This window comes from Chelonia mydas, chromosome 16 (assembly GCF_015237465.2).
Source record: "Chelonia mydas isolate rCheMyd1 chromosome 16, rCheMyd1.pri.v2, whole genome shotgun sequence".
NCBI classification, from domain to species: Eukaryota; Metazoa; Chordata; order Testudines; family Cheloniidae; genus Chelonia; species Chelonia mydas.
Window position 1 is genome coordinate 4,885,714 of NC_057857.1, and position 27,822 is coordinate 4,913,535.

The 27,822-nt window shown below is 46.0% G+C and overlaps 1 protein-coding gene across 3 annotated transcripts in view; it reads left to right on the forward strand.

The window, feature by feature from the left end:
• Positions 1–27,822, forward strand: part of LOC102943007 (discoidin domain-containing receptor 2) — a 151,230-nt gene that overhangs the window by 79,961 nt on the left and 43,447 nt on the right. For all 3 annotated transcript variants that reach the window (XM_027832615.3, XM_043530733.1, XM_037879875.2), the window contains exons 3-7: positions 381–483; positions 8,927–9,155; positions 10,619–10,766; positions 11,011–11,116; positions 20,155–20,341. In XM_027832615.3, coding sequence (XP_027688416.2) covers positions 381–483; positions 8,927–9,155; positions 10,619–10,766; positions 11,011–11,116; positions 20,155–20,341 — 773 coding nt within the window. The remainder of the gene's footprint in view (positions 1–380; positions 484–8,926; positions 9,156–10,618; positions 10,767–11,010; positions 11,117–20,154; positions 20,342–27,822) is intronic.

Below are 27,822 nucleotides of genomic sequence, written 5' to 3' on the forward strand. Positions count from 1 at the left end.
ATGGGGAAATCCTCTGACCTGAGTTATGCAGGCGGTCAGACTGGGTGATCACAGTGGTTCCTTCTGACCTTAAAATCTGTTAATCTAGGTCAATACCATTGTTAGGATTTCTTTTGCTCCTGATCTACTTAAAAAATCTCCTTCTTGTCCGTGGCCCTGCCAGCTTTGGATTTTTCCTTGATCAGTTTTCCCTTATCAATTTGCTCTCCTCCATTTCTTCTAATGTATATTGATTGCTGTCTGCTTCTCCTTTTTTCCATTTGTTATAAAACTGCCTTCACTTCTCCTCCTAACCAGGATGGGCTTTTAAGCAAAATTGTCTTGAGCTTCAAATTAAAAGTCTGGTACTGATGTTTAACCTGCTCCTGTTCCCCCTCCAGCAATATGCCGATACCCTTTGGGGATGCATGAAGGGACCATCCGAGATGAAGACATTACAGCCTCCAGTCAGTGGTATGACTCCACAGGACCCCAGTATGCACGGTGAGTTAATCCCTTGCAAAAGCAATCCAATCGCACTCTAAAACATATAAAATTGGACTGAAAATCTTTTAGCCTAAGATGAAACCCTGTTTCCCTAATATCAGCCTTATTAAAACTCACCGCCTACGTAGGTGACTATATTCCATGCCGTAGTCACATAAAGATAGAGCATAAATAGGTGAACAAAGGACTTGTGATTTTCTGGTGGACAAGGGCAATGCCTCTGGGAGCCTGTGTTTCAGGTTGGCTGTTGCAGACAATTTGGTTGAAACTGTGAACCACACAAAGTCACTTATGCAGCTGGTACTTTTAGCATCATCAATCAATGGGGAACATTCGCAATTTGTAGCACAGAAGTCCTACCACTTCTTTGGCTGTTTCTGGATGTCCAGGTAAGCAGCAGTGACCAGGAGGGCTTTCATTCATCTTTGCTTGGCAAGTAGATGGTCACGTTTCCTTTAGAAGAACTTTTTCACTGTTACCCAGCCCCCCCCAGAAAGGGTGGCTGCTTACTTAGCAGTGTCTTGCATTCAGAGCATATTACATCTGCATTCCATAAACAGCAGTTCCTACAATGCAAGTGTTGGTTATTACTGCTAAAGCCTTCTCTGTTCCGAGCGCTGTCTACCTCTCTCTGCTCCAGCCCGGCAGTTGAGACCAGTGGGAATTGTGTGCAGTGTAGTTGTATCTGTGTTGATCCCAGAATATTAGAGAGAAAGGTGAGTGATGGAGTATCTTTCGTTGGACTTTATGTTCAATTAAGGTTGTTCTAATCCCATTTTTTTTAAACCATCAGAATGCCTTAAAATCTGGGAAATATACAGTGAAGGAATTGTCAAATCAATTCCTTTCTCTGTCAATAAATATTTCAATCTTTTTCAGCAGTACCACATTTTCATTTTTCATCCTGTAAAAAGACTGATGACTTACAATATATTTCCAACCTTGCCCCTGAATTACTGCTGTTGGTCTGTGGATAATTGTGACAGTCTGTACCCCTATGTTCACCCCTTTTTCAAGACGATGATAAATTTTGTGCAAAGTGTGCATTGAAAAGTCAGAGTCTCCAGTGGGCTGGCTGGAGACAGTCAAAGAAGGGCTCCAGTTTGTTGTTTTCTGTTTGCTTATTTTGGGTGAGGGAAAAAAAACAGTAAAGCATAAAAATGAGCAGCAATGGCACAACTGGACAGGTAGAGCTGGCCAGACTGGAGGCAGCAGAAAAAGAGAGAGAACACCAGCACCAGATGTGGCGGGCGGAAGTGAGACCGAAAGAAACAGCTGCTGTGCTGGAAGCTGAAAAGCCAAAAGAAGAAAGAGAAGAAGCCACCCATAGGAGAGCTATGGAGCTGAAGGAAAGGAAGCTGAAGTCCATAAATGAGCCAGGAGGCTAGGGGACAAAGGGGCTGAGGAGAAAGAGAGAAAATACAATCTGGAACTCTTAGAAAAACATGGAAAGATCCCAGAGTCACCGACATCTCCCTACACTGAAGGAATCCACAGCTGGGACCAGCTGTGTCCTGCTTACAAAGAGAATAGACTGCATTGAAGAGTACTGCACCCCTTTTGAAAAGCTATGTGAAGTTCATACGATTCCTGTGGACAAGAGAGTCCCCACACCGATTGCAAAACTGTCTGGTAAAGCTTTGAATGTATTTAATGAAATGTCAATTCAGGAAGCTTTGATATCTTCTAAATTTGAGGAAACTGTTAGACAAAGGTTCCAAATTACTCCTGAAGTGTATAGGGTGAAATCTAGAGATCTTAAAAGGAGTGCTGGCATGAGTCATAGTAGATATGTTTATAAGATGTGTGACCTAATAAGAAAACGGGTAAAAGGAAAAGGGGCTGAGGATTATGACTGATTGCTTGATCTCATTGCCCAAGAACATTTCTTGAGGACATGCTCTGATGATGTAAAAATTTGCCTGTGGTGTAACTCTGTAAAATCTGTAGCAGAGATGGCTATGCTGGCTGATGCCTTTGTGCAAGCCCAGATCTCCCTTGGGCGCAAGCCACAGAAGGAGGGGCACAAACCCGGTCGAAAGGGGGGATCCTGTTTTCCCCAGTGGTTAGGAGCCTAAGCACTCACTCCTGCAGAATCATTCCTCTCCTGGTAATCCTCACCAGAAATCTCCTGTGGAAGGGGAGGACCCAAGAAGGTGTTACCAGTGTCACTCTACTGAGCACTGGAAAAATCAGTGCCCTAAGCTGAACGAAATTGAGCCCCAGCCAATCCATGTTAATGCAGCTGTCATCAGCACAAAAGCCCCAGAGGCACCTACAGTTTGCTTGACTAGTTTTGTGGGGGCTGGCCCTGCCGAGCCAAATATGGAATTTATTATTGTTGTCAAGATCAATAACAGAGAGCGCACAGAGTGGAGAGACTCTGGTGTACAGATTTCTCTGGTTGCGGGGAGTGTGATCCAAGAGAGTGATGTGTTACCTGGCCTAATGGCAGAGCTTATGGTAGGGGAGGATCTAGGAGTCCTGTACTTTTAGCGAAAGTGCATGTGGAGTGGAAGGTTTACAAGGTGATTTGATTGTAGGGGTGGTGGACAATATCCCCGTTGAAATGCTGGTTGGGAATGATATTTGGCATATGTCTAAGGCTGTTAATGTGGTAATCCGCAGCAAAAGGGAATATTGTGCTGGGATCACAGAGGAGAGTAATAACGTCCCAGAAACTGAGGAGATAGAGAAAGTCTCCGACTCCTCTGCAACAGAAGGATCCAGGGTGATTCCAGGTGTGACAGCTGGTATAATATTATTTGCATTGTGGGTGGTAGCAAGGTTAGGGTATGTTCAGTCATGCCTCTCTGGTGTCTTTAGCAAAAGGAATGATTAAGGATAGGAGCACCAAAATACTGGAATGGTTGATACATGAATTAATTTATAAAGAATTAAAGGAAGATAATATAATTTATGCCAATCAACATGAGTTTATGGGAAATAGAGGCTGTCAGACTAACTTGATATCTTTTTGAAGAGATGACAAGTTTTGGTTAGTAAAGATAATACTGTTGATGTAATACACTTTGATTTCTGTAAGGCATTTGACCTGGTACCACACAACATTTTTATTAAAAAACTAGAACAATCCAACATTAATATGGAACACATTAAATACATTAAAAACTGGCTAACTAACAGGTTTCAGAATATACTTATAAACAGGAAATCATCATCAAGCAAGTGTGTTTCTAATGGGGTCCCACAGGGATCAGTTCTTGGCCCTGTGCTACTTTTATGATTTTTATCAATGACCAGGAAGAAAACATAAAATCATTACTGATCATGTTTGCAGATAGTACAAAGATTGGGGGGAGGGGATTGCTAAATAACAAAGAGTACAGGTCACTAATGCACAACAGTTTGGATCACTTGGTAAGCTGGGCACAAGCAAACAATATACCTTTTAGTATGACTAAATGTAAATGTATGCATCTAGGAACAAAGGATGTGGGCCATACTGACACGATGCAGGACTCCATCCTGGGAAGCAATGACTCTGAAAGAGATTTGGGGATCCTGGTGGATAATCAGCTGAACATGAGCTTCCAGTGCAACGCTGTGGCCAGAAGGACTAATGTGAGCCTTGAATGCATAAATAGGAGACTAAATTCCGGCTGGAGCAGAGAGGTTATTTTAGCTCTTTGTTGGCACTAGTGCGACTGCGGCTGGAATCCTGTGTCCAGTTCTGGTGTCCACAATTCAAGAAGGATGGTTATAAATTGGAGCGGCTTCAGAGAAGAGCCTTGAGAATAATTAAAGGATTAGAAAACCCGCCTCATAGTGATAGACTCAAGGAGATTAATCTATTTAATTGAAGAAAGAGAAGGTTAAGGGGTGACTTGATCACAGTTTATAAGTGTTGGGAGCAAAGGCATATTTAGGCCTCACAGAAGCTTGTCCTGATTCAGCAGTATTGTAGCTCAGCATAAGTAATGTTGTGGATTTGTAAAAAATTGCAGAGTAATCAATGTGAGGTTGTTTGTTTGTTTTGAGCGAGGGGTTGGAGGGAGGATAAAGTAACCCTAAAGCTACAAGAAACTGGTGTGAGTGAGGATAAAACCTGCACTGACGTACCCTGAGATGGTGGCAAGAGTTGTTAGTGGTTCAACGTAGTTTCCTGCGCTAGATATCTATAATGGGTTTTGGAGTCTGCCTGTACATGGGATTCATGGTATAAATTTGCCTTTACTTTTGAGAAAGAGCAAGTTTGCCTGGACAGAGCTTCCACAGGATTCCATAATAGCCCAGCCATTTTCCATACCCACATGGAACAGGCAGCTGAAGGTCTGGCCTGGGCTGATCATGTTGTATGCTATGTGGTATTATTCACACCAGCAGCAGGGAGATCTGCTTGCTGGCCCTGAGGGAAGTCCTTACACCTTTACTGGAGGCTCGTTTAAAGGTTATTCCCACTAAATTCCAACTGGGGCAGCAAAAGGGTACGTTTTTCAGTGTCACACCGGAGGCAGGAGGTAGGTCCCTAGAGCAGGATAAGGTTAGGGTGATACTACCCCTACCCACCCCTATTGCCATGACAGGATTTTGCAGAGAATTCATTCCAGACTATGTGGAGCTGGCTGCCCCATCGCGGGACCTGTTGTGTAAATCCCAGGAGTGGTCCTGGACACACACACACTCACTCTCTCACGCGTGCGCGCAATGAATGCCCTTAAAAATCAATTAGCAAGAGCCCTGGTCTTGGCAGTCCCATCTTCCAGTCAGGACTTTAAGTTGTACCCAGTGGACAAGCACAAGATTTTGATGGCAGCTCTTACCCAGGAACACCCTGGGAAGGACAGACCTACTACAATTGCAGGGCCCTGAACGGCAGTACAATGAGTGTGAAGAGAGAGTGTTGTGCACACATTGGGCTCTTTAGAAATGTTGTTATATTCTGGGTGGTAGGAGACTCCAGCTGTCACATCATATAGAAGACAGCTGTCAGCTAATGTGGGTAGTTCTGGGACGGAACTGATGATCTCCAGAGCTCACAACATGCATATTTACAGCTTGTGCCAGCTTTGAGCCAGAGCTGTCACAGATTCACCTCCTCAGTGTATTGGGCACAGAAGGGGACACACAACACTCGTGCTCACCAGTGGGTCACAACAAGCAAAATGTGCAACTGGTGAGTCTCACCACAATTTACAGATTATCCCCTCCCCCCCTCCCCCAGGATAAAACTTGTTGCCAGGGTATGTCTCCGCAGCAAGCAAAGGTGTGAGTGTAGACACCCCAGCATTAGCTTTAATCCAGCTAGCCTGGGTAACAAGCCGTATAGATGTTGGTGACACAGGGGTAGCAACCAGAGTTTGTACCCAGGATCCCTGGAGGGCTTGTACTCTGATAACTAGCCTGTGCTACCACATCAGCACAGCTGTTGGTCTCTGGGCTAGCAAGACAAAAGCTAACAGAGGTCTGCCTACCACGACACCTTCACTTTGCAGCACAGACACACCCTAAGGGCAGGATTTCACCCGGGTCGGCGGGTAGTGATCAATCTATCGGGGATCGCTCCCCGTCGACTCTGGATCTCCCGCTCGCGAGAGGCGGAAGCGGAGTCGACAGGGGAGCAGCAACGGTCGACTCGCCACAGTCCTCATGGCCAGGTAAGTCGATTGAAGATACGCTGACTTCAGCTACGCTATTCGCTATTCGCGTAGCTGAAGTCAGCGTATCTTAGGTCGACCCCCCCACAGTGTAGACCAGGGCTAAGAATTCCTCATCACAGCCCTGTCATCCACCCACAAAGGTCAGCAGCACAGTTTGACCATTCAGCCTTCTCACTGGTAGCTTAGGGTCTTACCATTTGAACCACAGGAACAGATGCTGGCCCTGTTCTAGACCAGCCACAGGAGGAAGAGTTGACACACACTTTCCCTGTGGGTAACACAGCTGTGTACTAGTCAGCACCAGCAGAAGGGGATTCAGGGACCCTGGATTCTGTCCTTCACTCTGGGAGAGGAGTGTGGTTTTTTAGTGGTGAGAGATAGGGTAACCAAAACCGGCTTAGCCGTTCTGAAAAGCAGTGTGGAGCAGTGGATAAGAATGGGGGTTGTCACATTAGAGAGCTGGGTCTGTGGGGACCTCCCATTAGCTCTCTTATTAACTCATTTATCAAATGAAAAGGGTGGGGATGTTCAGCAGGTCTCCCCTGACTGCTTGCGAGGTTGGTGGTCCTGGCTGTAGTGAAAAATAAGGCAGTGAGGTTCACAGGAATTTAAACATCTCTTGGAAGAGGGGAGGTTTCAACTCCCGTTCTCCTCTTTCCCAGCTCAGAGAACGGTCACCTTGGCTGCACAGGTATTCGGTGAGTCTCGGCTGGGTTCTCATGCTGTGTCAGGTTCGTCGTCAAGCTTGTCAGGTTCAGCTTGGCACAGCAACGTTCAGGTATGGGTCTGAAATGCTGTCCAGACAAACTCTCCCAGTGTATAACGGATATTCTAGGAATCAGCACATGAGGAGGAACAATGTGGCCAAAGGACAGGGCCTGTCCCAGGGTGCTTTAGACTTCTTTACAAAAGGGGGACAAAAAAGTGAGACGATACAGTGAAAAAATCGCCACTTCATTTTTATTAAACATAAGCAATTCAGGGCTCACATTTGATATTCTGTACTTTGGCTTTTTGCCATTTCAGTAAGATTTTTACAAAATAAAGGTTTAAAGCTCCTCTTAAACTGGAGTCTGCAACGCACCCTGAAGTACAGTGTAGCTCTTGCTGCCACACAAGTCAAGGGGAGACGCCGTGATAGAATCCACGTATCGGAGGTGGGGTGTCAGTTACTTTAACCAGCCATCGTCCTGCACACGTCAACTTTTGCAGCAACTGAGGCAGACCCATCCACCTGTGTGGTCCTCATTCGCAACACAGCCCTGAGCACCATCCAGCCTGTCTATTGTGCATTTCCTACCTTCGGAGGTTTTGACTCTGCAGCCGTATGGCCTGTCTTAGTGTATAGGCCTGTTTGTTAGCCTGAGATAGAATTTTGGGTTTGACTTTTTGATATTCTTATATCCTTACTAATGTGTGAACAAAGACATTGTGTGTTGCTTCTGCCCACAAAGCAGATGGGGTGAAAAGAGATAAGAGATGGAACTAAAGTGTTTTGGGTATGGTGGGAGTGTATGAGCATACACTGGAAGGCTGCCTGGCGCCTCTCTCAAGCCAAGGTCAAGCAATCAGTTATTGAGCTGTAGCTCACGAAAGCTTATGCTCAAATAAATTGGTTAGTCTCTAAGGTGCCACAAGTACTCCTGTTCTTTATAAGAAACACTAAATGCCAAAGAAAAGCCTGGCTTTGGCCAGAACACAATCTCACTCCTTACCCCTCCCATGGGATGCAAAAGAGGTGGGACGAAGATCCCAGACTCACAAACCTTCAAAATGGAACATGACCATAAGTTGTAAGGCAGGGGTCCCCAACGTGGTGCCCGCGGGCGCAATGGCGCCCGCCGGGGCAGTTGTGTGCGCCCGCAGGACACCGCGCCGCCGAAATGCCGCCACCGAGCGCGGCCACCTGAGAACTGCCCGCCGAAACGCCGACGAGAAGCGTTGCCATTTCTCAGCGGCATTTCAGCGGCAAGGCTTCTTTCCACTGCCGCTTCTCGGCGGCATTTCAGCGGCGGGGTGTTTGTCACCTTCCACTGTCTGTTGGGAATAGGAATGTGCTATTCCCACAGAAAGGTTGGGGACCACTGTTGTAAGGGGTATGACTAGGGGCATGCATTGCAGGTATATTTGGGCCTGCTAAGAAGGAGGATGTGGGAATGGGAAATGGGGACACAGGCAAGGCTCTGTGGCATCAGAGCTGGGAAGGGGGACACAGGGTAACAAATTCTGCTGCCATGTAGCGCTATGGATGTGTTTGTTTGGAACTAACCCCAATAAACATCACATTGCCTGTACTTCGGACTTCTGGTCTTCTGCTTTCTGTCTGCATGACCAGAACCAGGGGAAGGGGTGAACGGAAAGCCCTCTGACAGCATGCTTTTACCGTAGGCTTTTTGTTTGTTTTAGTATCATAGCATATATCTATATATACAGTGCAATTTACAGATGAAAAGCTGACATGAAGTCCTAGGTCTCTTCTACACAGGCACTTAAAGCATTGTCAACCCCCGTGCTGCTGAACTCGTTGGAGGCTGGGGGTACCAAATATGTCAGTGTAAACAAGGCGCGCTAGCAATAAGTTATGCCCAAGTGACTATGTCAGCTGTTGGGGCACTTGTTCATCTCTTGCCTCACAGTGCTGCAGAAGCCCTGGAGTGGCTTATGGATGGACTGAAGAAGTCACAGTGTCTGTGCCAAAGAACCACAGGCTAGGATTGTGCCCCTTCATGCTGCAGTTCCTTCCTGGGGAGGGAGGAGCGCCTGGAAGGCTAGATCCTTGGGAGTAAGGCCTTTTAGGTGTGCATCTCTCACCCCATCAGGTTGCAGAGGGAAGAAGGGGATGGAGCGTGGTGCCCAGCAGGCCTGTTGCAGCCGGAAGATGTGCAGTTCCTCCAAATCGACCTGCACAAGTTCTTTTTCATCACGCTGATCGGGACGCAGGGACGGCATGCCCGTGCCACAGGCAAAGAGTTCGCCCGTGCTTACCGCATCGATTACAGCCGCAATGGGGAGCACTGGATCTCCTGGAAAGATCGGCAGGGCAGGCAGGTTGGTGCAAGGGGGGGTTTACAGGGCGACAATCCCCTCAATACAGCCTCTGGGCTTTCCACAGCAGTTGGAAAAGCCACAGGGATTTTGAATTCCAGGGGATACAGTCCCCCTTTACCTTTGCCTGCTGCCTATCGCTAGAGCAGCTCACCTTTCTGTCAGTGCTAAACCTTGCCAAGGGCTCTGCCGCAGGGCCTGAGTCCCCGGCCTACTAGGATATGCAGCACAATTCTCTATAACTGAGCCCCAAGCACCAGCCATTACCCTCACCTGAGACTGGGTCGCCTGGCTAACCCGCAGTCCCCACCTGCATGGAGGCTCAGCCAAGACATGTTGAAATACAGATCCGACACCGTGTGCCCACCTCCTTCCCATTAGCCAGGTTGTCTCCTCTCCTCACCTAAACTACAAACTGCAGAGCCGTCTTTTCTGCTGTCTTGAGTGCAGCAGGCCTCCACCCAGAGCACCCTTCTCCGAGGAGGGGAGGGCATACAGAATGGGAGTGGATTGGATATGGATCAGTAGGTCAAGGGATGGGGTGGGTAGGATAGGAAGTACGCTGGATGCCTGTCTGTAAAAGAAGGGTTATACTCAGGACTGTTGGTCCTCTCAGAGCTATCATCTCAGACTCTCTTCAGACTCAGGCAGATGGTGCTACATTGGTTACACCCAGGTCATGTCTTCAAGATTTTTTTTCAACACCCATGAGAACAAGCAGCCATTTTTTTCTATTAATGCAGCTGGGATTCAGACATAATCACATGCATCCCAGATCCTGGGCCTACTAGGCCGAGACCTTAATCCAGCTCTGGGTGGAATGCTAACTATTGCAGTGACATTCTCCATCACTGGAAATGCTCAGCAGGTCATACTGAGCTACTTTTTCTGAGACTAGAACACAGCAAACATTGATTGCCAGCTTTTGATTCTCTTGTTAATGAACGACATACATCCTGGATAACAAAGGGTTCCTCCTGGTGTATCACCAGCCATCACGAGTCTCTTGCTGCTCCTTCATGTTGTCAGATTGTTATTATCAATAATAATAATTTTTTTTAAATTTATCATGTATTATAGCATGAACAGCTTCCAACGTGAGGGAAAAGGGGATGTCAGCTGGTGAGGCAGAGGGTTCAGGGCCCCATCATGCTGACCATTCTGGGCCAAAATCATCCTTTGTTTAAGTCTATTCACTTCACTGGACTTACACCAGAACTGAATTTCTCCCACTCTCTCCAAACTGCAGAGCTCAGCTTCTCCCAAGCCCCCCATCCTGCACACAGCAGTGAGGGGCTTTGTGATTGTGCCACCTGGTCCTTCAGGGCGGTGTTGTAGTCAGGAAGTAGTGCTTTGTTTTGCCAGCTTCTTTTTTCCAGGATCACTCTCTGCAGCTGCATTTAAGGCCATGAGTGTGTGTCCTGCTATGTCTGCAGCTGGTCACTTAAGTCATCCTCTGTTTCCAGGTGATTCAAGGCAACATTGATACATACGATGTGGTCCTGAAAGATCTTCGGCCCCCAATCATTGCCCGTTATATCCGGGTGATCCCTGTAACGGAGCTGCCCATGACTGTCTGCATGAGGGTGGAGCTCTACGGCTGCATGTGGTTTGGTAAGGACCTGTTTCCATATTCCCTTCTAGAGGGGCTACCCAGGGTCCCTGGGCTGCCTGTCCCCAGCACTGTGATGAGGACACATTGACAGCCCCACTCTTGCAGTGTGAGTGCCAGGCCCTTATGGCTCCCTGTTGACCAGTGTTTGCTCAGATCAAGAAGGAAGAGGAAACCCTCCTGTGGACAGAGAAACGGGAAGCAGCTGCGGACGTGTTTTCTCAGCTCTGTGGCCTTCTTTTCTAGATGGTTTGGCGTCCTACAGCATCCCTGAGGGAGGGACGATAGCGGCCCCAGGCTCTCCCGTCATTTACCTGAATGACTCAACCTACGATGGCTTCCAGGAGCGCAGGTGGGACTGGCGGCCCTGGTCTCTCTCTGGCACTGTGCACCTTGTCTCCTCTTTGTCCCTGAGCCTATCGCTATACTTTTTGTTCCAGAATCCTTCTGGAATCGGCCACTTTGCTAGTTGAGGGATGTGGTTGTTTTAATTCCTCTGGTGATGTGTTGGGCAGATATTGTCCCTAAAGGACATGGAGGCCTGTAGGGCATCAGACCCATACCCTTCTGGCTAGTGAAGGTTAGCGGGAAAGTACTGGGTCCATTGCTGGAGGCGGCGGGATGAAGTGGGTCTGCATACACCTCTTGTTATATGACCAGCTATTGTCCAGGTTTTTGCCTTCCCCTTTTGGTTAAAAGGGTGGAGAGAGTTGTGGCAACACAGCTCTCACAGTACTTGTCTGCGTCAGAGCCCTGTGACCCTTGTCAGGCTGGGTACAGACCTGGGTTTGACTCCGAGGCTGCATTTATTGCGTTGGTGAGTGATCTCCTAGCAATGGACAGTGATCAGGTCTCCCTGCTTGCACTATTAGATATGTCAGCTGCCTTTGCTACTGTCGATCACTAACATTGCTAACGCATCTGCTGCTCCATGGGGGAGTGGAGGGAACTGCTGTGAGTGGCTTTCTGCCAGGGAGGGTCCAGAGGTTGGGGCATGGTTGAGGCTCAGTCCAGGCAAGACAGAGGTAATGCTAACTACAGCCACTTCTAGGACGGAGGTTGTCTAACCACCATTGGCACCTCAGGGTTACAACTTGGGGGTCTGGCTAGACCTGCACTGGCATTGAGGAGATCAGGTGGTAGCAGTGGACAGTGGGTGGCAGCTCAATGGTCCAGCCTGGGAGGGTACACCTGCCCTTCGCAAAGAAGGCCTCTGCACATGGCAGCTCCATTGTCCCTTTGCCTCAAGTGTCTCTTCTACAGCTTTTCCCACTGCCCTTCTATCAGGGGCGGCTGTCTCAAACCGTCTGTGAGTCTCTCACACTCCCGTTCTATCAGGGGCAATCTCCTGCACAGTCTTTCCGACTCCCCTTGTATCAGGGCGACCATCATTGCCCGCATTCTCCACCAACTGTGACGGGGCACTTCACTCGCCGCTAGGATGACACCTCCTCCTGGTCACGGTGAGGAAAGCTCGCAAGGTCAGCGCCCCTTCCCGCGTTTACATGCTGTCTCTCCACCTCTCTCTCTGGGTCTGCAGCCCTTCTCTCACAGCACAAGACCTCCGGCCAGTCTATGCATTTTCCCCTTCCAGGGTACCGAAGTCTTTCAAAGTCTCTCTGCACATGAGCAGTCTCAATCACTGCCCCATGGTGCCATTCCCGCAGTGGCCTGTAGGGGAACCCAGGCCCGCCCTCTACTCCAGGTTCCAGCTCAGGGACCCTCTAGCTAGCAGTCAAGGTTTGTTCCCTTCTAGACTTTACTGCCTTTCCCTGGGCCCTACCCTACCTTCCTGGCTTCCCCCCCTCTGGGTTTGCTAGCCCAAAAGCACCTCCCTTCTCCCAGGGAGCTACTGCAGAGTTTCCCAACCACCCCTCTGCTTCCAATTCCCTGTCTCTATAGCCCCAGCCCAGCTCATTCCTCCTCAGCTGGGCTGCCTGACTCAGTCATGGGATTACTTAGCCACTTGATTCCCCTCAGCTGTGGCATGTGGTGTTAATTAGCCCCCTTCTCAGTCTTCATTAATGCTTTCTGGGCAAGTGTGTGGTAAACACCCCATCAGTTTGATTTAAGGTATTTACTTTGGATATTTTTACCCTGTGATGTTGACAATTTCTGCTTTAATGGTTACAAAGCTTTAATTTTTTGAATCTCAACATCTGCTATCATTAAATAATTATTGTCTGATCCCCCATAATTTCCTGCAACTGTGAACATCTAAATAGATAAAAAAAAATTAAAAATGCTTAAAAATAAAAATTGATATTATCCATCAAAATTATAAAAAAAAAAAATCTGCCAAGCATAGTTATAACCATTGATTTTAACTTTCCAGTCATGTGACTCTTTCCACCGGGTTTCAGTTATACCAACTAGATTGAATTTTTGCTCATAAACAAGCAATTCCAACTCATCTGGTTTGTTATGCAGGTTCCTAGCAGTGATGTGTAGGCAATTAATTTCTTCTCTTCATGTCTGTGTGCTTCTTGAGTAATGTTGTTCTCAAATCTCCATTTTGAGCTAAGTACTCATATCTTCCCTCTGTTCATCCTCCCCATTTGCTATGACTGTAACGCCCTCCTGACTACGCAAGCTAGCCTGTCCTGTGGAGATTGGTTCCCCTTCTACTGAGATTGAGGCCATCCACACTGTACAGCCCCCTCTTCCTGTAGAAGAAGGACCAATGTTACTCTACTTTACCCTACATCACTTCACAGCCTGCGGTTCACTTCCAGAATCTTCTGCCTTCCTTTGCTCATGGGACAGGTACAATCTCTGAGAAGATGGTTTGGAGATTCTTCTTCTTCAGTACCTTCCCAGTTCCCTGCCGTTATCTATAATCTATGAGTTATCCCATGATGCAGTGTCATTAGTGCCAATATGCACCATCACCAGAGGATCCTTGACTTCAGAAGCTCATCCAATCTGAGCGTGACCTCTCGTGTGAGTTATGCCAGAGTAAAATACAACTCAGGGTAAGTACGGGTGACAGAACCGAGCCCTACATACTAGTCATCCATTAGCAGTATTGATCTGTAGCATTCACATTTACTACATTTAGAATGAGAAACAATTATCCAGTGACTTCAGCAGTGAAGACTGGCAAATAAAAAGAGTCAGCCATCTTGGTGTAGAATTATATTATCTTGCCCCTGCTTACCTTCCAGAAGTTTCTAGATTCCAGTAACCCAGTCCCCTTCCACACCCCAACAGTTCTCAATTCTCAAGTTTTATGCCTTGAAAAATGGGTCAAGAGCAGGTTTAATACAAGAAAGCCAAGCCAGTAGCAGATCCCTCACAAGAGCTTAATACTGCAGAACAAAGCTAAGCAGAGAGTGGGAAAGAGTTGCTTGCAGCCTTGTATGCAATGAGAAAGTTTCATTAGTTCACTTTCAGCAATAACAGTCCTAGTTCAAACGGATCACAAGCCGTTGGAGGCACCTTTTAGGAAGCCATCCGTTAGCACGCCTGTGGAGAATGTTTCTGCAGCTTCAGAAGCAGAGGCTCGTAGTACAATACACCCATGCAGGCTGAGGGTCCTGGTGGAGACGATGGTCACAGTAACGGTCGAATCCCCTCCAGAAAAGGGAGACTCATGTGCAGAGGACAGACGGATATATGCTGTCAGGCTGGGAGGAGTCACTAAAGGAGATTCGCAGCTCCAAGAAGTGCTGACAGTAATGACGTGGCCAAGAGAAAAGAAGGATGATGTCCCTGGCTTACGAAGGAGCAGGACTTCTCTTTGGTAGAGGGATGGTAGTCATTCCTGAGTGCCAGAAAAAGAAATTCTCAATTACATCTCTCTCTCTCTCTCTCTCTCTCTCTCTCTCTCTATCTGTGGGTTTTATATCACTACCCATCATCGTAGGATCTGAGGGATAATAGTGAAGTCCATAGTGGATTTCATGAGGTGCACCAAGACATGCTGAGACCCAAGACCAGAGCAATGGCTTGGCATGATCTGGGATATTGGGGTTATCACAGAAGGATGCTCATTATGTAAAAAGAGTAGCCACCGTGATCCAGGAAAGCTGTTATGTTTCCATGCTTTCCATGAAGGAGAATTCCCACTCTGGCAGAGTGGCTTTTACCACCGTGCTTAAGAACATGCTTAAGAACTGTGTCAGATCAATGATCCATCTAGCCTTGTATCCTGTCTTCCTACAGTGGTCAGTGCCAGATTCCTCAGAGGGAATGAACAGGGCAATTAACAAGTGATCCACCCATGTCCGCCACTCCCAGCTTCTGGCAAACAGAGGCTAGGGAAACCCAGAGCTTAGGGTTGCATCCCTGACCGTCTTGGTTAATAGCCACTGATGGACCTATCCTGCATAAACTTATATAGTTCTTTTTTGAGCCCTGTAATAGTTTTGGGCTTCACCACATCCTCTGGCAACAAGTTCCACAGATTGACTGTGTGTTGTGTGAAGAAGTACTTCCTTATGTTTGTTTTAAACCTGCTGCCTATTAATTTCATTGAGTGACCCCTGGTTATGTGAAGGAGTAAATAACACTTCCTTATTTACTTTCTCCACACCAATCACAGTTTTACAGACCTCTATCATGTCCCCTCTTAGTCATCTCTTTTCCAAGCTGAAAAGTCCCACTCTTTTTAATCTCTCCTCATACGGAATATGTTCCATACCCTTAATAATTTTTATTGCCATTCTCTGTACCTATTCCAATTCTAATATCTTTTTTGAGATGGGGCAACCAAAACTGCTTGCAGTATTCAACGTGTGGGAGTACCATGGGTTTATATAGTGATATTATGATATTTTCTATCTTATTATCTATCCCTTTCCTAATGGTTCCTAACACTCTGTTAGCTTTTTAGACTGCTGCTGCACATTGGGCAGATGTTTTCAGAGAACTGTCCACAATGTCTCCAAGATCTCTTTCTTGATTGGTAACAGCAAAGTTAGACATCATTTTGTATGTGTAATTGGGATTATGTTTTCAAATGTGCATTACTTTGCATTTATCAACATTGAATTTCATCTGCCATTTTGTTGCCCAGTCATTCAGTTTAGTGAGATCCCTTTGTAACTCTTCACAGTCTGCTTTGAACTTAAGTATCTTGAGTAATTTCGCATTGTCTGAAATTTTGCAACCTCACTGTTCACCCCTTTTTCCAGATCATTCATGAATATGGTGAACAGCACTGGTTCTAGTACAGACCCCTGGAGGACACCACTATTTACATCTCTCCATTCTGAAAACTGACCATTTATACCTATCCTTTGTTTTCTGTTTTTTAACCAGTTACTGATCCATGAGAGGACCTCCCCTCTTATCCCATGTCTGCTTCCTTTGCTTAAGAGCCTTTGGTGAGGGCCCTTGTCAATGGCTTTCTGAAAGTTCAGGTACACTATATCCACTGGATCACCTTTGTCCACCTGTTCGTTGACCCCCTCAAAGAATTCTGATAGATTGGTGAGGCATGATTGCCCTTCACAAAAGCCATGTTGACTCTTCCCCACAAATCAAGTTAATCTATGTGTCTGATAATTCTGTTCTTTATTGTAGTTTCAACAAATTTGCCTGGTACTGAAGTTAGGCTTATTGGCCTGTAATTGCCAGAATTGCCTCTGGAGCCTTTTTTAAAAACTGGCATCACATTAGCTGTCCTCCAGTCATCTGGTGCGGAAGCTGATTTAAATGATAGGTTACATGCCACAGTTAGTAGTTCTGCAATTTCATATTTAAGTTCCTTCAGAACTGTTGGGTGAATCCCATCTGGATCTGGTGACTTATTACTGTTTAATTTATCTATTTGTTCCAAAACCTCCTCTATTGACACCTCAAACTGGGACAGTTCCTCAGATTAGTCACCTAAAAATAATGGCTCAAGTGTGGGAATCTCCCTCACAACCTCTGCAGTGAAGACTCATGAAAAGAATTAATTTAGCTTCTCCGCAATGGCCTTATTTTCCTTGAGTGCTCTTTTCTAACCTCGATTGTCACAGGCTCCCTGCTTCTGAGGTACTTAAACTTTTTTTTGCTGTTCGTTTTTGAGTCTTTGGCTAGTTGCTCTTCAAATTCTTTTTTGCCCTTCCTAATTATACTTTTACACTTGACTTGCTCCTTTCTATTTTCCTCAGTAGGATTTAACTTCCAATTTTTAAAGGATGCCTTTTTGCCTCTAACCGTTTCTTTTATTTTATTGTTTAGCTATGGTGGCACTTTTTTGGTCCTCTTACGATGTTCTTTTTAAATTTGGGGTATACATTTAATTTGAGTATCTATTACGTTTTTTAAAAGTTTCCATGCACCTTGTAGGGACTGTACCTTTTAATTTCTGTTTAATTTCTGTTTAACTAGCTTCCTCATTTTTGTGTAGTTCTTCTTTCTGAAGTTAAATGCTACTGTGATGGGATTCTTTGGTGTTTCCCTCAACAAGGATGTTACATTTAATTATTATGGTCACTATTACCAAGCGGTTCAGCTATCTTGACCTCTTAGATCAGATCCTGTGTTCCACTTAGGGCTAAATCAAGAATTGCCTCTCCTCCTGTGGGTTCCAGGACTAGCTGCTCCAAGAAACAGTCATTGATGGTGTCAATAAATTTTATCTCTGCATCCCATCCTGGGACGATACGTAGCCAGTCAATATGGGGATAGTTGAAATCCTCCATTATTATTGAGTTTTCTATTTTGTATAGCATGTCTAATCTCTTGGAGCATTTCACAATTAGCATCACCATCCAGGTCAAGCGATTGCTAGTATATCTCCACTGATATATGCTTATTATTCAAGCATGGAATTTCTATCTCTAGAGATTCTATAGAACAATTTGATTCATTTAAGATTTTTACTCTCTTTGACTGTATGCTTTCTTTCACATATAGTGTCACGCCCCCACCACTATGACCTACTCTGTCATTCCTATGTATTTTGTACCCTGGTATTACTGTGTCCCATTGATTATCATTGTTCCGCTCATTTAATACCAGGCACTCAAGTTCACCCATCTTAGTATTTAGACTTCTAGCATTTGTATCTTATGAAATTTGTCATCTGTCTGCCATTATGTGATGAAACTGAACGGGACTCTTTTTCATTTGACTTCTCTTCACTTCCTACCTGTGCTTTATCAACTTCCGTCCTTCCCTCCTTACTAGGATATAGAGAATCTTCCTGTTATAAGACCCTGTTTTCAGTTTGTTCTAACTTTGCCAAACTTGAACAGTTCTGGCTGAAATTTTCTATGCAGGGTGTCTGTTTCAGGCTGATTTTTTTTTTTTTTTTTTTTTAAAGTTTCAGCAAAAACAGTTCAGCTGCTTCCAAGAATGAAATTAAGGAAAAATACGTTGTTTTGCACATGTTAAAAACGTCTTACAGCCATTTCATTGAGAGGTTCTAGAGCTTCCATGCTGTAGAGCAGGGACATGAGATTTTGCTGCTGGGTCACCCTCCTGCCAGCGAAATGCCTTTTTCTGACCATCCCTGTGAAAACCTGCTGAAATTTGGATAAGATAAAAGGCTCTGAAAAAAATCTCAGTTTGCAAGTCCTGAACAGAGAGATGTTAAAGTCTGACAGTTCAGTTATCCAAAGAGAAAGGATAAGAATCTGTCCATAGCCGGGTGGTTAGGGAACTCCTCATGGGGCTGGAGGGGTAACACAAGTTCAAGTCCCTGCGCCAATTAATAGGAAATGGGCCACCTTGTTTACATTGGCCTCATTAACACCACAAAAGTGACTACTCCTTCTTGTCAACTGTTGAGAATTGCCTACTTCCAACTTAAATTGAATTGGCTCGTTAGCACTGACACCCCCTTCCCCCCACACACTTGATAAGGCAATGCGCATCTTTTCCTATGCTGTGTATTTATACCTCTCTACTGTATGTTCCACTCCATGCATCAAAGCTTATGCCCAAATAAATCTGTTAGTCTCTAAAGTGCCACAAGGACTCCTCGTTGTTTTTGCAGATACAGACTAACACGGCTACCATTCTGAAATGAATGTTTAATTATTTATACAAAGTGGAACAGCTTCCACAGGTGAAAAAGCCCCACCTCAGGATAGCCCAGCAGTTAGGATACTTACATGGGAGGGGGGAACATAGGGGTTCAAATCCCTGCTCCAGAGCAATCATTCAGATCTGGGTCCCCACATCGCAAGTAAGTGCCCTATCAGCTCCTCCTTCATGTCAAAGTCACAAATGGTTTTGGGTTGACTGCAAGTGCATTTTTCAGCAAATAAACTATTAGTCTGAAAAATTGCCATGGAGGTTGCTGATCCCCTTCCACAACAGGTGAGTTCCATGCACAGATCAAGGAGACACAATCAGGCCCATACTGTTTGACACTGAAACTCTATTAAGGGTTTCCAGAACATTAGAATAGCCTGCAGGAGCGAAATGTCTGACGTATGTTATCCTCATTCCATTGGGGCTCTTCTGTCTAAGAGGTTAACTCAGGTGCCCTGGAAAGTCCTGCCCAAATCCAAAGCCACCGTCTCTCAAGAGAGTCAGAGTTTGGGTGTGTTCTGTCTACAGCCTGGATTTGGAGGTTCCTTGCTCAGGTGCACAGGGGCAGGCAAAAGACTCCCCTTTCACAGGTCTGCACAAGGGTCTCCACGGTAACTGCCCTTGCCCAATCTGCCCGGTGGCGCACAGGGACTGTTTACTCCTGCTCTCCCAGGGGAGGGGAGCAGGCAGGGTCCACAAGAGCCGGTGCACCAGAGAGAACAGTCTGTGCCAGCCCAATGAGAGGAGCAGCCTTCCTGTGACAGTTTCCCCCCCAGCACTGTCCCTGGGCAGGCAGCTCCACACGGCCCCCTCCACGACTCAGTGGCAAAAATCCCAGGATTGAGCCCCACCTATTTGGTGGAACTGAAATGTCCCTTTTGAGAATCTCCGTTTTCTTTCTCAAGAGTTGTCCATGGCTGTGTTTTGCTCTCATTGGCAAATGGTTCAGGTCAGCACACAAACTGCTGGCCTTATCCAGTGCTGGGCTTGGCCCTGCCTCAACCACTCAGCAAGAGAAAACTGCCTATTTCTGTTCCTGAGCTGCTTATGTTCTGATCACAAAGGGGCTTGACAGACTCCGGAAAGACTCTGAGCCCAGTAATACCTTCTCCAATCTTTGCTTTTGCACTGGCCGCTTGGCTACATCTTCACATTCAGGATTAGAGAAAAGGGTTCTCATTGTCCCTCAAAACAGAAAAAGCTGCCTTGGGTCAAGGAGTGGCTGGGAACATTCAGGAGATAGTCGGGACTGGAACTAGGTACTCGTCTCTCCAGGGTGTCGTAGGTATAATGAAATCAATCCTTTCTCAGTACCAAGAGAGGAGTAGAGGTCCGGTCAAACCCGGAAGAGTCTATGATTCTGTTCTCTCTCTTCTCTGGTGCTCTGTCTAACCATGAGCCATTTCTTGCTAGGCATTTGTATGGAGGTCTGGGCCAGCTAACAGATGGTGTACTGGGACTGGACGATTTCACACAGAGTCACCAGTACCGTGTGTGGCCAGGGTATGACTATGTCGGCTGGAAGAATGAGAGCTTCAGCACAGGTTCTGTCGAAATGGAGTTTCAGTTTGACCGGCAGAGGAACTTCACCTCTATGAAGGTACTGCAGTCTTCCCCTCTCCCCAGATCTTGGCTTTGTCTGTGTGGGACACAGGGTCCCAGAGTCTCCTCGGCATTCTGGTTCTGGACTGATACCGCCATGCGTGTTCTGTTCAATGTTTATTTCAATAAGCAGTTGCATTGGCTCTGGCTCTGTTTGTTTGTGGCCTTTAGTCTATCGCAATGAATTACTTTATGGGCAGAAATATTTGTAGAAACAACTAATTTGAAGCGAATTTTAGAGAATATTTTGAACTTGCAAATGCAAGTTTTCTCACTGGAAATGTGATTCTAAAAGCCACTTTCACTCAGTGAAGGTACAGAAACATACCAAGTAATATACCAGACATCGTCAGATACAGACAAGAGAAAAAGGAATCCCTAGAACAAACTGTTAAATTAAAGAGAAACAAGTTCCCAGGACAGACGTTGTACCGCCAGGAATTCTGAAAGAACTTAGCACTTAAGAACAAAGCTGCCTAGCTGCTAAAAAATGTATGCAATCGCTCATTAAAATAAGATACTATAGCACAGAATTGTAAGATAGCAAATGTACCTACATTTAGAAAAGGTGCTGGGATCATGCCAGGATTTATACAACAATGAGCCTTACTTCAGTATCAGGAAAATTGGTTGAAACAATAATTAAAGACAGAAATATAGTGTGCCTAGATTACCATGACATGACAGAGGAAATACAGCTCCTGTTAAGAAGAGACATGCCTCTCCTGTCTCCTATGGTACTTTGAGAGTGCCAGTAAAATACTTGCTAAAAAAGGAGCAGTTTATTTGTGTTTTCAAACAGCTGTTGGGAAAGTCTCGTACAAGTTGTCATTTGTGAAAGGTGAGAGGTCAAGTTCTGTCATGAGTTAAAAACTGGCTAAGAGGTAGTAAACAAACAGAAAGATTAAGCAAAACGAAAAGGAGTACTTGTGGCACCTTAGAGACTAACAAATTTATTTGAGCATAAGCTTTCGTGAGCTACAGCTCACTTCATCGGATGCATTCAGTGGAAAATACAGTGGGGAGATTTATATACACACAGAACATGAAACAATGGGTGTTACCATACACACTGTAACGAGAGTGATCACTTAAGGTGAGCTATTACCAGCAGGAGAGCAGCGGGGGGGGGGGGGAAGGGGGGTACTTTTGTAGTGATAATCAAGGTGGGCCATTTCCAGTAGTTGACAAGAATGTCTGAGGAACAGTGGGGAGTGAGGGGGGGGAATAAACATGGGGAAATACGTTTCAGAGTAGCAGGCGTGTTAGTCTGTATTCGCAAAAAGAAAAGGAGTACTAGTGGCACCTTAGAGACTAACCAATTTATTTGAGCATAAGCTTTCGTGAGCTACAGCCCCCTTCATCGGAGGCATCGGATGAAGTGAGCTGTAGCTCACGAAAGCTTATGCTCGAATAAATTGGTTAGTCTCTAAGGTGCCACTAGTACTCCATGGGGAAATAGTTTTACTTTGTGTAATGAACCATCCACTCCCAGTCTCTTTCCATCCCACCATCAACCTCAGCCTGGACCAGTCCACACAACAGATCCACTTCCTGGACACTATGGTGCTAATAAGCGACGGTCACATAAACACCACCCTATACCGGAAACCTACTGACCGCTATTCCTACCTACATGCCTCCAGCTTTCACCCAGACCACACCACACGATCCATTGTCTACAGCCAAGCTCTACGATACAACAGCATTTGCTCCAACCCCTCAGACAGAGACAAACACCTACAAGATCTCTATCAAGCATTCTTACAACTACAATACCCACCTGCTGAAGTGAAGAAACAGATTGACAGAGCCAGAAGAGTACCCAGAAGTCACCTACTACAGGACAGGCCCAACAAAGAAAATAACAGAACGCCACTAGCTGTCACCTTCAGCCCCCAACTAAAACCTCTCCAGTGCATCATCAAGGATCTACAACCTATCCTGAAGGACAACCCATCGCTCTCACAGATCTTGGGAGACAGGCCAGTCCTTGCTTACAGACAGCCCCCCAACCAGAAGCAAATACTCACCAGCAACCACACACCACACAACAGAACCACTAACCCAGGAACCTATCCTTGCAACAAAGCCCGTTGCCAACTGTGTCCACATATCTATTCAGGGGACATCATCATAGGGCCTAATCACATCATCCACACTATCAGAGGCTCGTTAACCTGCACATCTGCCAATGTATATATGCCATCATGTGCCAGCAATGCCTCTCTGCCATGTACACTGGCCAAACTGGACAGTCTCTACGTAAAAGAATAAATGGACACAAATCAGATGTCAAGAATGATAACATTCAAAAACCAGTCGGAGAACACTTCAATCTCTTTGGTCACTCGATTACAGACATGAAAGTTGCAATTCTTCAACAAAAAACTTCAAAAACAGACTCCAAGGAGAGCCTGCTGAATTGGAATTAATTTGCAAACTGCATACAATTAACTTAGGCTTGAATAGCGACTGGGAGTGGCTGTGTCATTACACAAAGTAAAACTATTTCCCCATGTTTATTCCCCCCCACCCCCACTGTTCCTCATACATTCTTGTCAACTGCTGGAAATGGCCCACCTTGATTATCACTACAAAAGGTCCCGTTCCCCCCCTTCCCCCAGCTGCTCTCCTGCTGGTAATAGCTCACTTTAAGTGATCACTCTCGTTACAGTGTGTATGGTAACACCCATTGTTTCATGTTCTCTATGTATATAAATCTCCCCACTGTATTTTCCACTGAATGCATCGATGAAGTGAGCTGTAGCTCACGAAAGCTTATGCTCAAATAAATTGGTTAGTCTCTAAGGTGCCACAAGTACTCCTTTTCTTTTTGCGAATAGACTAACACGGCTGCTACTTTGAAAGAAAGATTAAGAAAGATGAGCTCAATTAACAGAATCTGGTACTAGCATCGGTGTTGTTTAGTATATTAATTAATTGTGTAGAAAAGGGGTGAACAGTCAGATGGGAAAATTTAAGTAAGTCAAGACTAGGGGAGCCTGAGAGGACGGTGAATGGGCATCACAATGAGGGGTGACAGTCAGTGCTGACAAATGCCAAGTAATGCACATGGGGAGGAATGATTTGTGTTGGGATCTCATCACCTGTCACTGGACCCTTCTTTTCTGCTGTATCTTTCCAAGACAGGGTGACTGGTACTGAACAGTTTTCCAGGGAAGGGCATCATACCATTTTACATAATGACATTATATAAATTATATATTATTATTTCCTGTCCCATTCTTTAGGTATCCTCACAGTTTTCTCTCTAGTGTCACTGCACACTAAGCAGGTGTTTTCACTGCAATGTCTGCATCTATGCCCAGTATCTCTCCATCCAAAGAATGTCCCCGCAATAACTACCACCTTCTGCTCCCCCTGGCAATCTGTTGGATCTGCCCCCAGCCGGGTGCAATGGAATCATAGAATCATAGAATATCAGGGTTGGAAGGGACCTCAGGAGGTCATCTAGTCCAACCCCCTGCTCAAAGCAGGACCAATCCCCAACTAAATCATCCCAGCCAGGGCTTTGTCAAGCCTGACCTTAAAAACTTCTAAGGAAGGAGATTCCACCACCTCCCTAAGTAACCCATTCCAGTGTTTCACCACCCCCCATGGGTAGTGAAAAAGTTTTTCCTAATATCCAACCTAAACCTCCCCCACTGCAACTTGAGACCATTACTCCTTGTTCTGTCATCTGCTACCACTGAGAACAGTCTAGATCCATCCTCTTTGGAATCCCCTTTCAGGTAGTTGAAAGCAGCTATCAAATCCCCCCTCATTCTTCTCTTCTGCAGACTAAACATAGGACGTCTGCACAGTGGTATGGGATGTGAATGGCTCAGCATGGACATTAGATGCCATCTCCCTCCAGAGGTTCAGTCAGTCAGGGCAAATCTACATGATCAAGTACTTTGGACTTCAGGGAAAGCAAGAGATGTTAATTGGCCACTTAGGTGTAGTTCACACCCAATTAACACACACACACCTCTCCACCCCCCCACCCCCAAGTTCCCTGGAGCCCGAAGTATTTGACCATGTGTACGCTGCCTTCGCGAGTTGAGGTTGTGCTAAGTTCTCCTGTTTTTTAGACTACATAGGATGACCTCATTTTGCACTGGCAGTGTACACAGGACTCCAGGGGGCTCTGAGGGTGTTAATTGGCCAAGTAGCTGTAATTCACAGCCAATTAACACCCTTGGCATTCCCTGGAGTTGGAAGTATTTGAGCTGTGTCAGAGACCAGGACATGGGTGGTCGTTCCTAGTGGTTAGCACAGGAGTCAGTAGCCAGGAATAGGAGCTGAGGGTCAGAGCCGGGTTACTTGGAGTGAGGCAAGGCTGAGTCCAAGGCGGGAGCAGGGCTGGGAACAAGCAGGTGCAGGAACCAACACAGCTCTGGGTAAATGCTTTGAGGTTGGATGTTGTCTACTGATTCCCAAGATTGCCTGTCCATACTGTAGCCTTCCTAGTCCACCAGGCACTAGGGCCCTCCCTCAACTCATCTAGAGTTGAAGATTCAGTGGACCAATACTCTTGTCTGCAGACTGTTATGGGTGGCAGTGGCGGGTTGGAGTGGTTTGGATATGGGTTCTCAGTGTAAGGCTTTAAAAATGATATGTGAAAGAAGGGGTATATCTTCAAGGACTTGTAATCTGTTACCTGAAGGCCACTAGGTTTACCCAATCTATAAACTTGAAGAGGCCTAGATATTGGTAGTCTAGTTTGGTGGATGGGTGGCTCGATTTAAGTTCTGGGCAGAGATCTGCACCTTGTCCCCTATGGCCAGATTGGGGGCAGCCTGATGGTCTTCTTCCGTGAGGTGTTTATAGGATTCTTTGGCAGACTGCAAGTATTTCTTGAGTTCTTATGCACCCAGTGTAAGTGGGAGGCTAAATCTGCAGCATCCGGTACTAGGGAACTCATGGGTAAGTCTGGATTGAAATGGGGGTGAAAGCCATAGTTAGCAAAGAATGGGATACGGGTCAAGGTGTGGATTACATTGTTATATGCCAGTTCAGCAGATCACAGCAGTGGGAGCCAGTCATCCCGGTGGTAACTCAGAAAGCAGTAAAGATACTGCTCCATGATTTGATTGACCCTCTCTGTTTGCCTGTTAGTCTGTGGGTATTAGGTGGATGAGGCGAGGGACTCGATGGCAAGTAGTCTGAGAAATTCCCACCAGAATTGGGTTCTTGATCCAAAATACCTGTCGATAATCCGGGGTAGTGGAAAACATTTTCCATGCAGAGCTGAGCTGTCTCCCTCGTCCCCGCTCAGCTCTAGGGAAACAGGATTGTCGGCAAAACAGAGAGTCAAAGCATACTGTGCCTGACCACCAGCAGATGCATGAATCATGGGTGATGAGCCAGGGATGCCAAGGACAACTAATGAATGCAGTAGGAACAGTTCAGCATGGAATGAAGTACTCCTCTTTGTTAAGAGGTTGATGGCCACCAGGATTACCAGCTGTCCCTGGGAGCATGGCTGTTCTACAATGAAGTCCATAGAAGACCAAGGCTGTGGAAGTGTGGGCAGAGGCTGGAGGAGACTTAGGGGTTTTGATCATGGGTTCTTGGTACAGACGAAAAGGCTGCAGGACCTTATATAATCTTTGATGTAAGCTCGTAGGCCTGGCCATCAGAAGCTCCTCGAGACCAGATTCCGGGTCTTGAATTGGACAAAATAGCCTGCAAGAGGCGAATCGTGCCATAGTTTCAATACCTGAAGGCTAGGTTGTTCCTCCAGAACATAAATACAACCTGTACAATAGAGAAGGCTGTTCTCTAATCTGAAATCAAGAGTCAGGTTGGATAAACACATGTCATGTCAGGGTCACTGGGGAGCAAGTCAGGGTCACTGGGGAGCAGGGCGTGGCTGGAGGATGTCAGACTGTTGTTGATTGTCCCATTGACAAAGTTGCATACCTTGAGCCCGGTGGCAGAGTTCTCTTCACCAGATTTGAGAGATTCATTTTTGTGGGATAGGGCATCCGCTTTCCTGTTTCTCATCCCTAGGTGATAAATTACCAAACTAGTGCAGAAGAGGGACCAGCAGATCTAGCATTGGTTAAGGTGTCTAGCAGTTTGTAGGTATTCCAGGTTCTTGTGATCCGTCAGAACTTGGACCAGGAATCAGGCTCCTTCTAGGAGGTGGTGCTACTTCTCGAAAGCCAGCTTGATAACTGTTCTTTGTCACAAATAACGTAATTTTTTTCCACTGGGGTTAGCTTCCAAGAATAAAAGAGTGGAATTGGTTGTTGGAGCCCACATATTGAGACAATACTGCGCCTATGGCAAAATTCAAGGCATTGGCTTCTATCTTAAATGGTTTAGTGGGTGAAGCAGGATGGATGCTGAAGTGAATGCCTCTTCAGTCAATCAAAATCTGAGTGAGGAGCATGGACCAAACAAACGTGGCCCCCTTTTTCAAGAGTGGCTTTATGGGTACAGCCAGGCTAGAGAATCCTTTAATAAAACACCTGTAGAAACTGCTGAACCCTAGGAATTGCTGCACCCTATGTATGTCTTGGGTATGGCCCAGTCGGATACTGCTTCTACCTTACATGGGTCCATGGTGAGTGCTTCAGGCAAGATGATATAGCCCAAGAATTCCACTCTGTCCCTACCAAACTTGCATTTCTCAAGATTTGCATAGAGGTGGTTTTGGCAGAGTCTCTCCAAGACTGTGCATATGGTGATTGTGGAGGGCCTGACTTTCTGAGAAAATAAGGATGTCGTCGAGGTAAATGATGACAAATTGGTCCAGCGTGCCCCTAAGGATGTCATTTATAAAATGCTGGATTTATGAAATTGCTGGGGTATTGCACAACCCAAACAGCATGAGCAAATGTTCAAAGAGGCTGTACCTGGTCCAGAAGTTGGTCTTCTGTTCATCTCCTTCCTGGATCCGCCTCAGGTTATAAGCTCTGCGAATGTTCAACTTTGTGAAGACTTTGTCAGAGCAAAGTCTTTCGAACAGCTCATTAATAAGTGATAAGGAGAATGAATATCGGATTGTAATCTTGTTCAGAGCTCGGTAGTCCAAACAAGGCCAGAGGGAGCCAGCTCTGTCACAAAGAAGATCCAGGCTCCCGTTAGAAATGGCAAATGAACCCCTTCTGCAGGTTTTCCTCAAGGTAACTCTGGGTTCAGAGACAGTAAATGCGCCTGAAGGGGACCTCTGCCCCTGGCTGGAGGTTCATGGAGCAGTTGTAGCTGTGATGTGGCGGTAGAGTGTTGGCTTTCTTTTTGTTGAACACATCAGCATAGTGTTGGTATTTAACAGGAGCTGTTGGAGGAGTTCAGTGAGTTGCCAGGGTTGCTTTTGAACCCTTTCTTTGTGTCTCTGAGTTCTTTGGAGAACTGAGTAAACCTTGAAGGGTTGCTGGTCCCCGCTCGGCTCTAGGGAAACAGGATTGTCAGCAAAACGGAGAGTCAAAGCATACTGTGCCTGACCATCAGCATATGCATGAA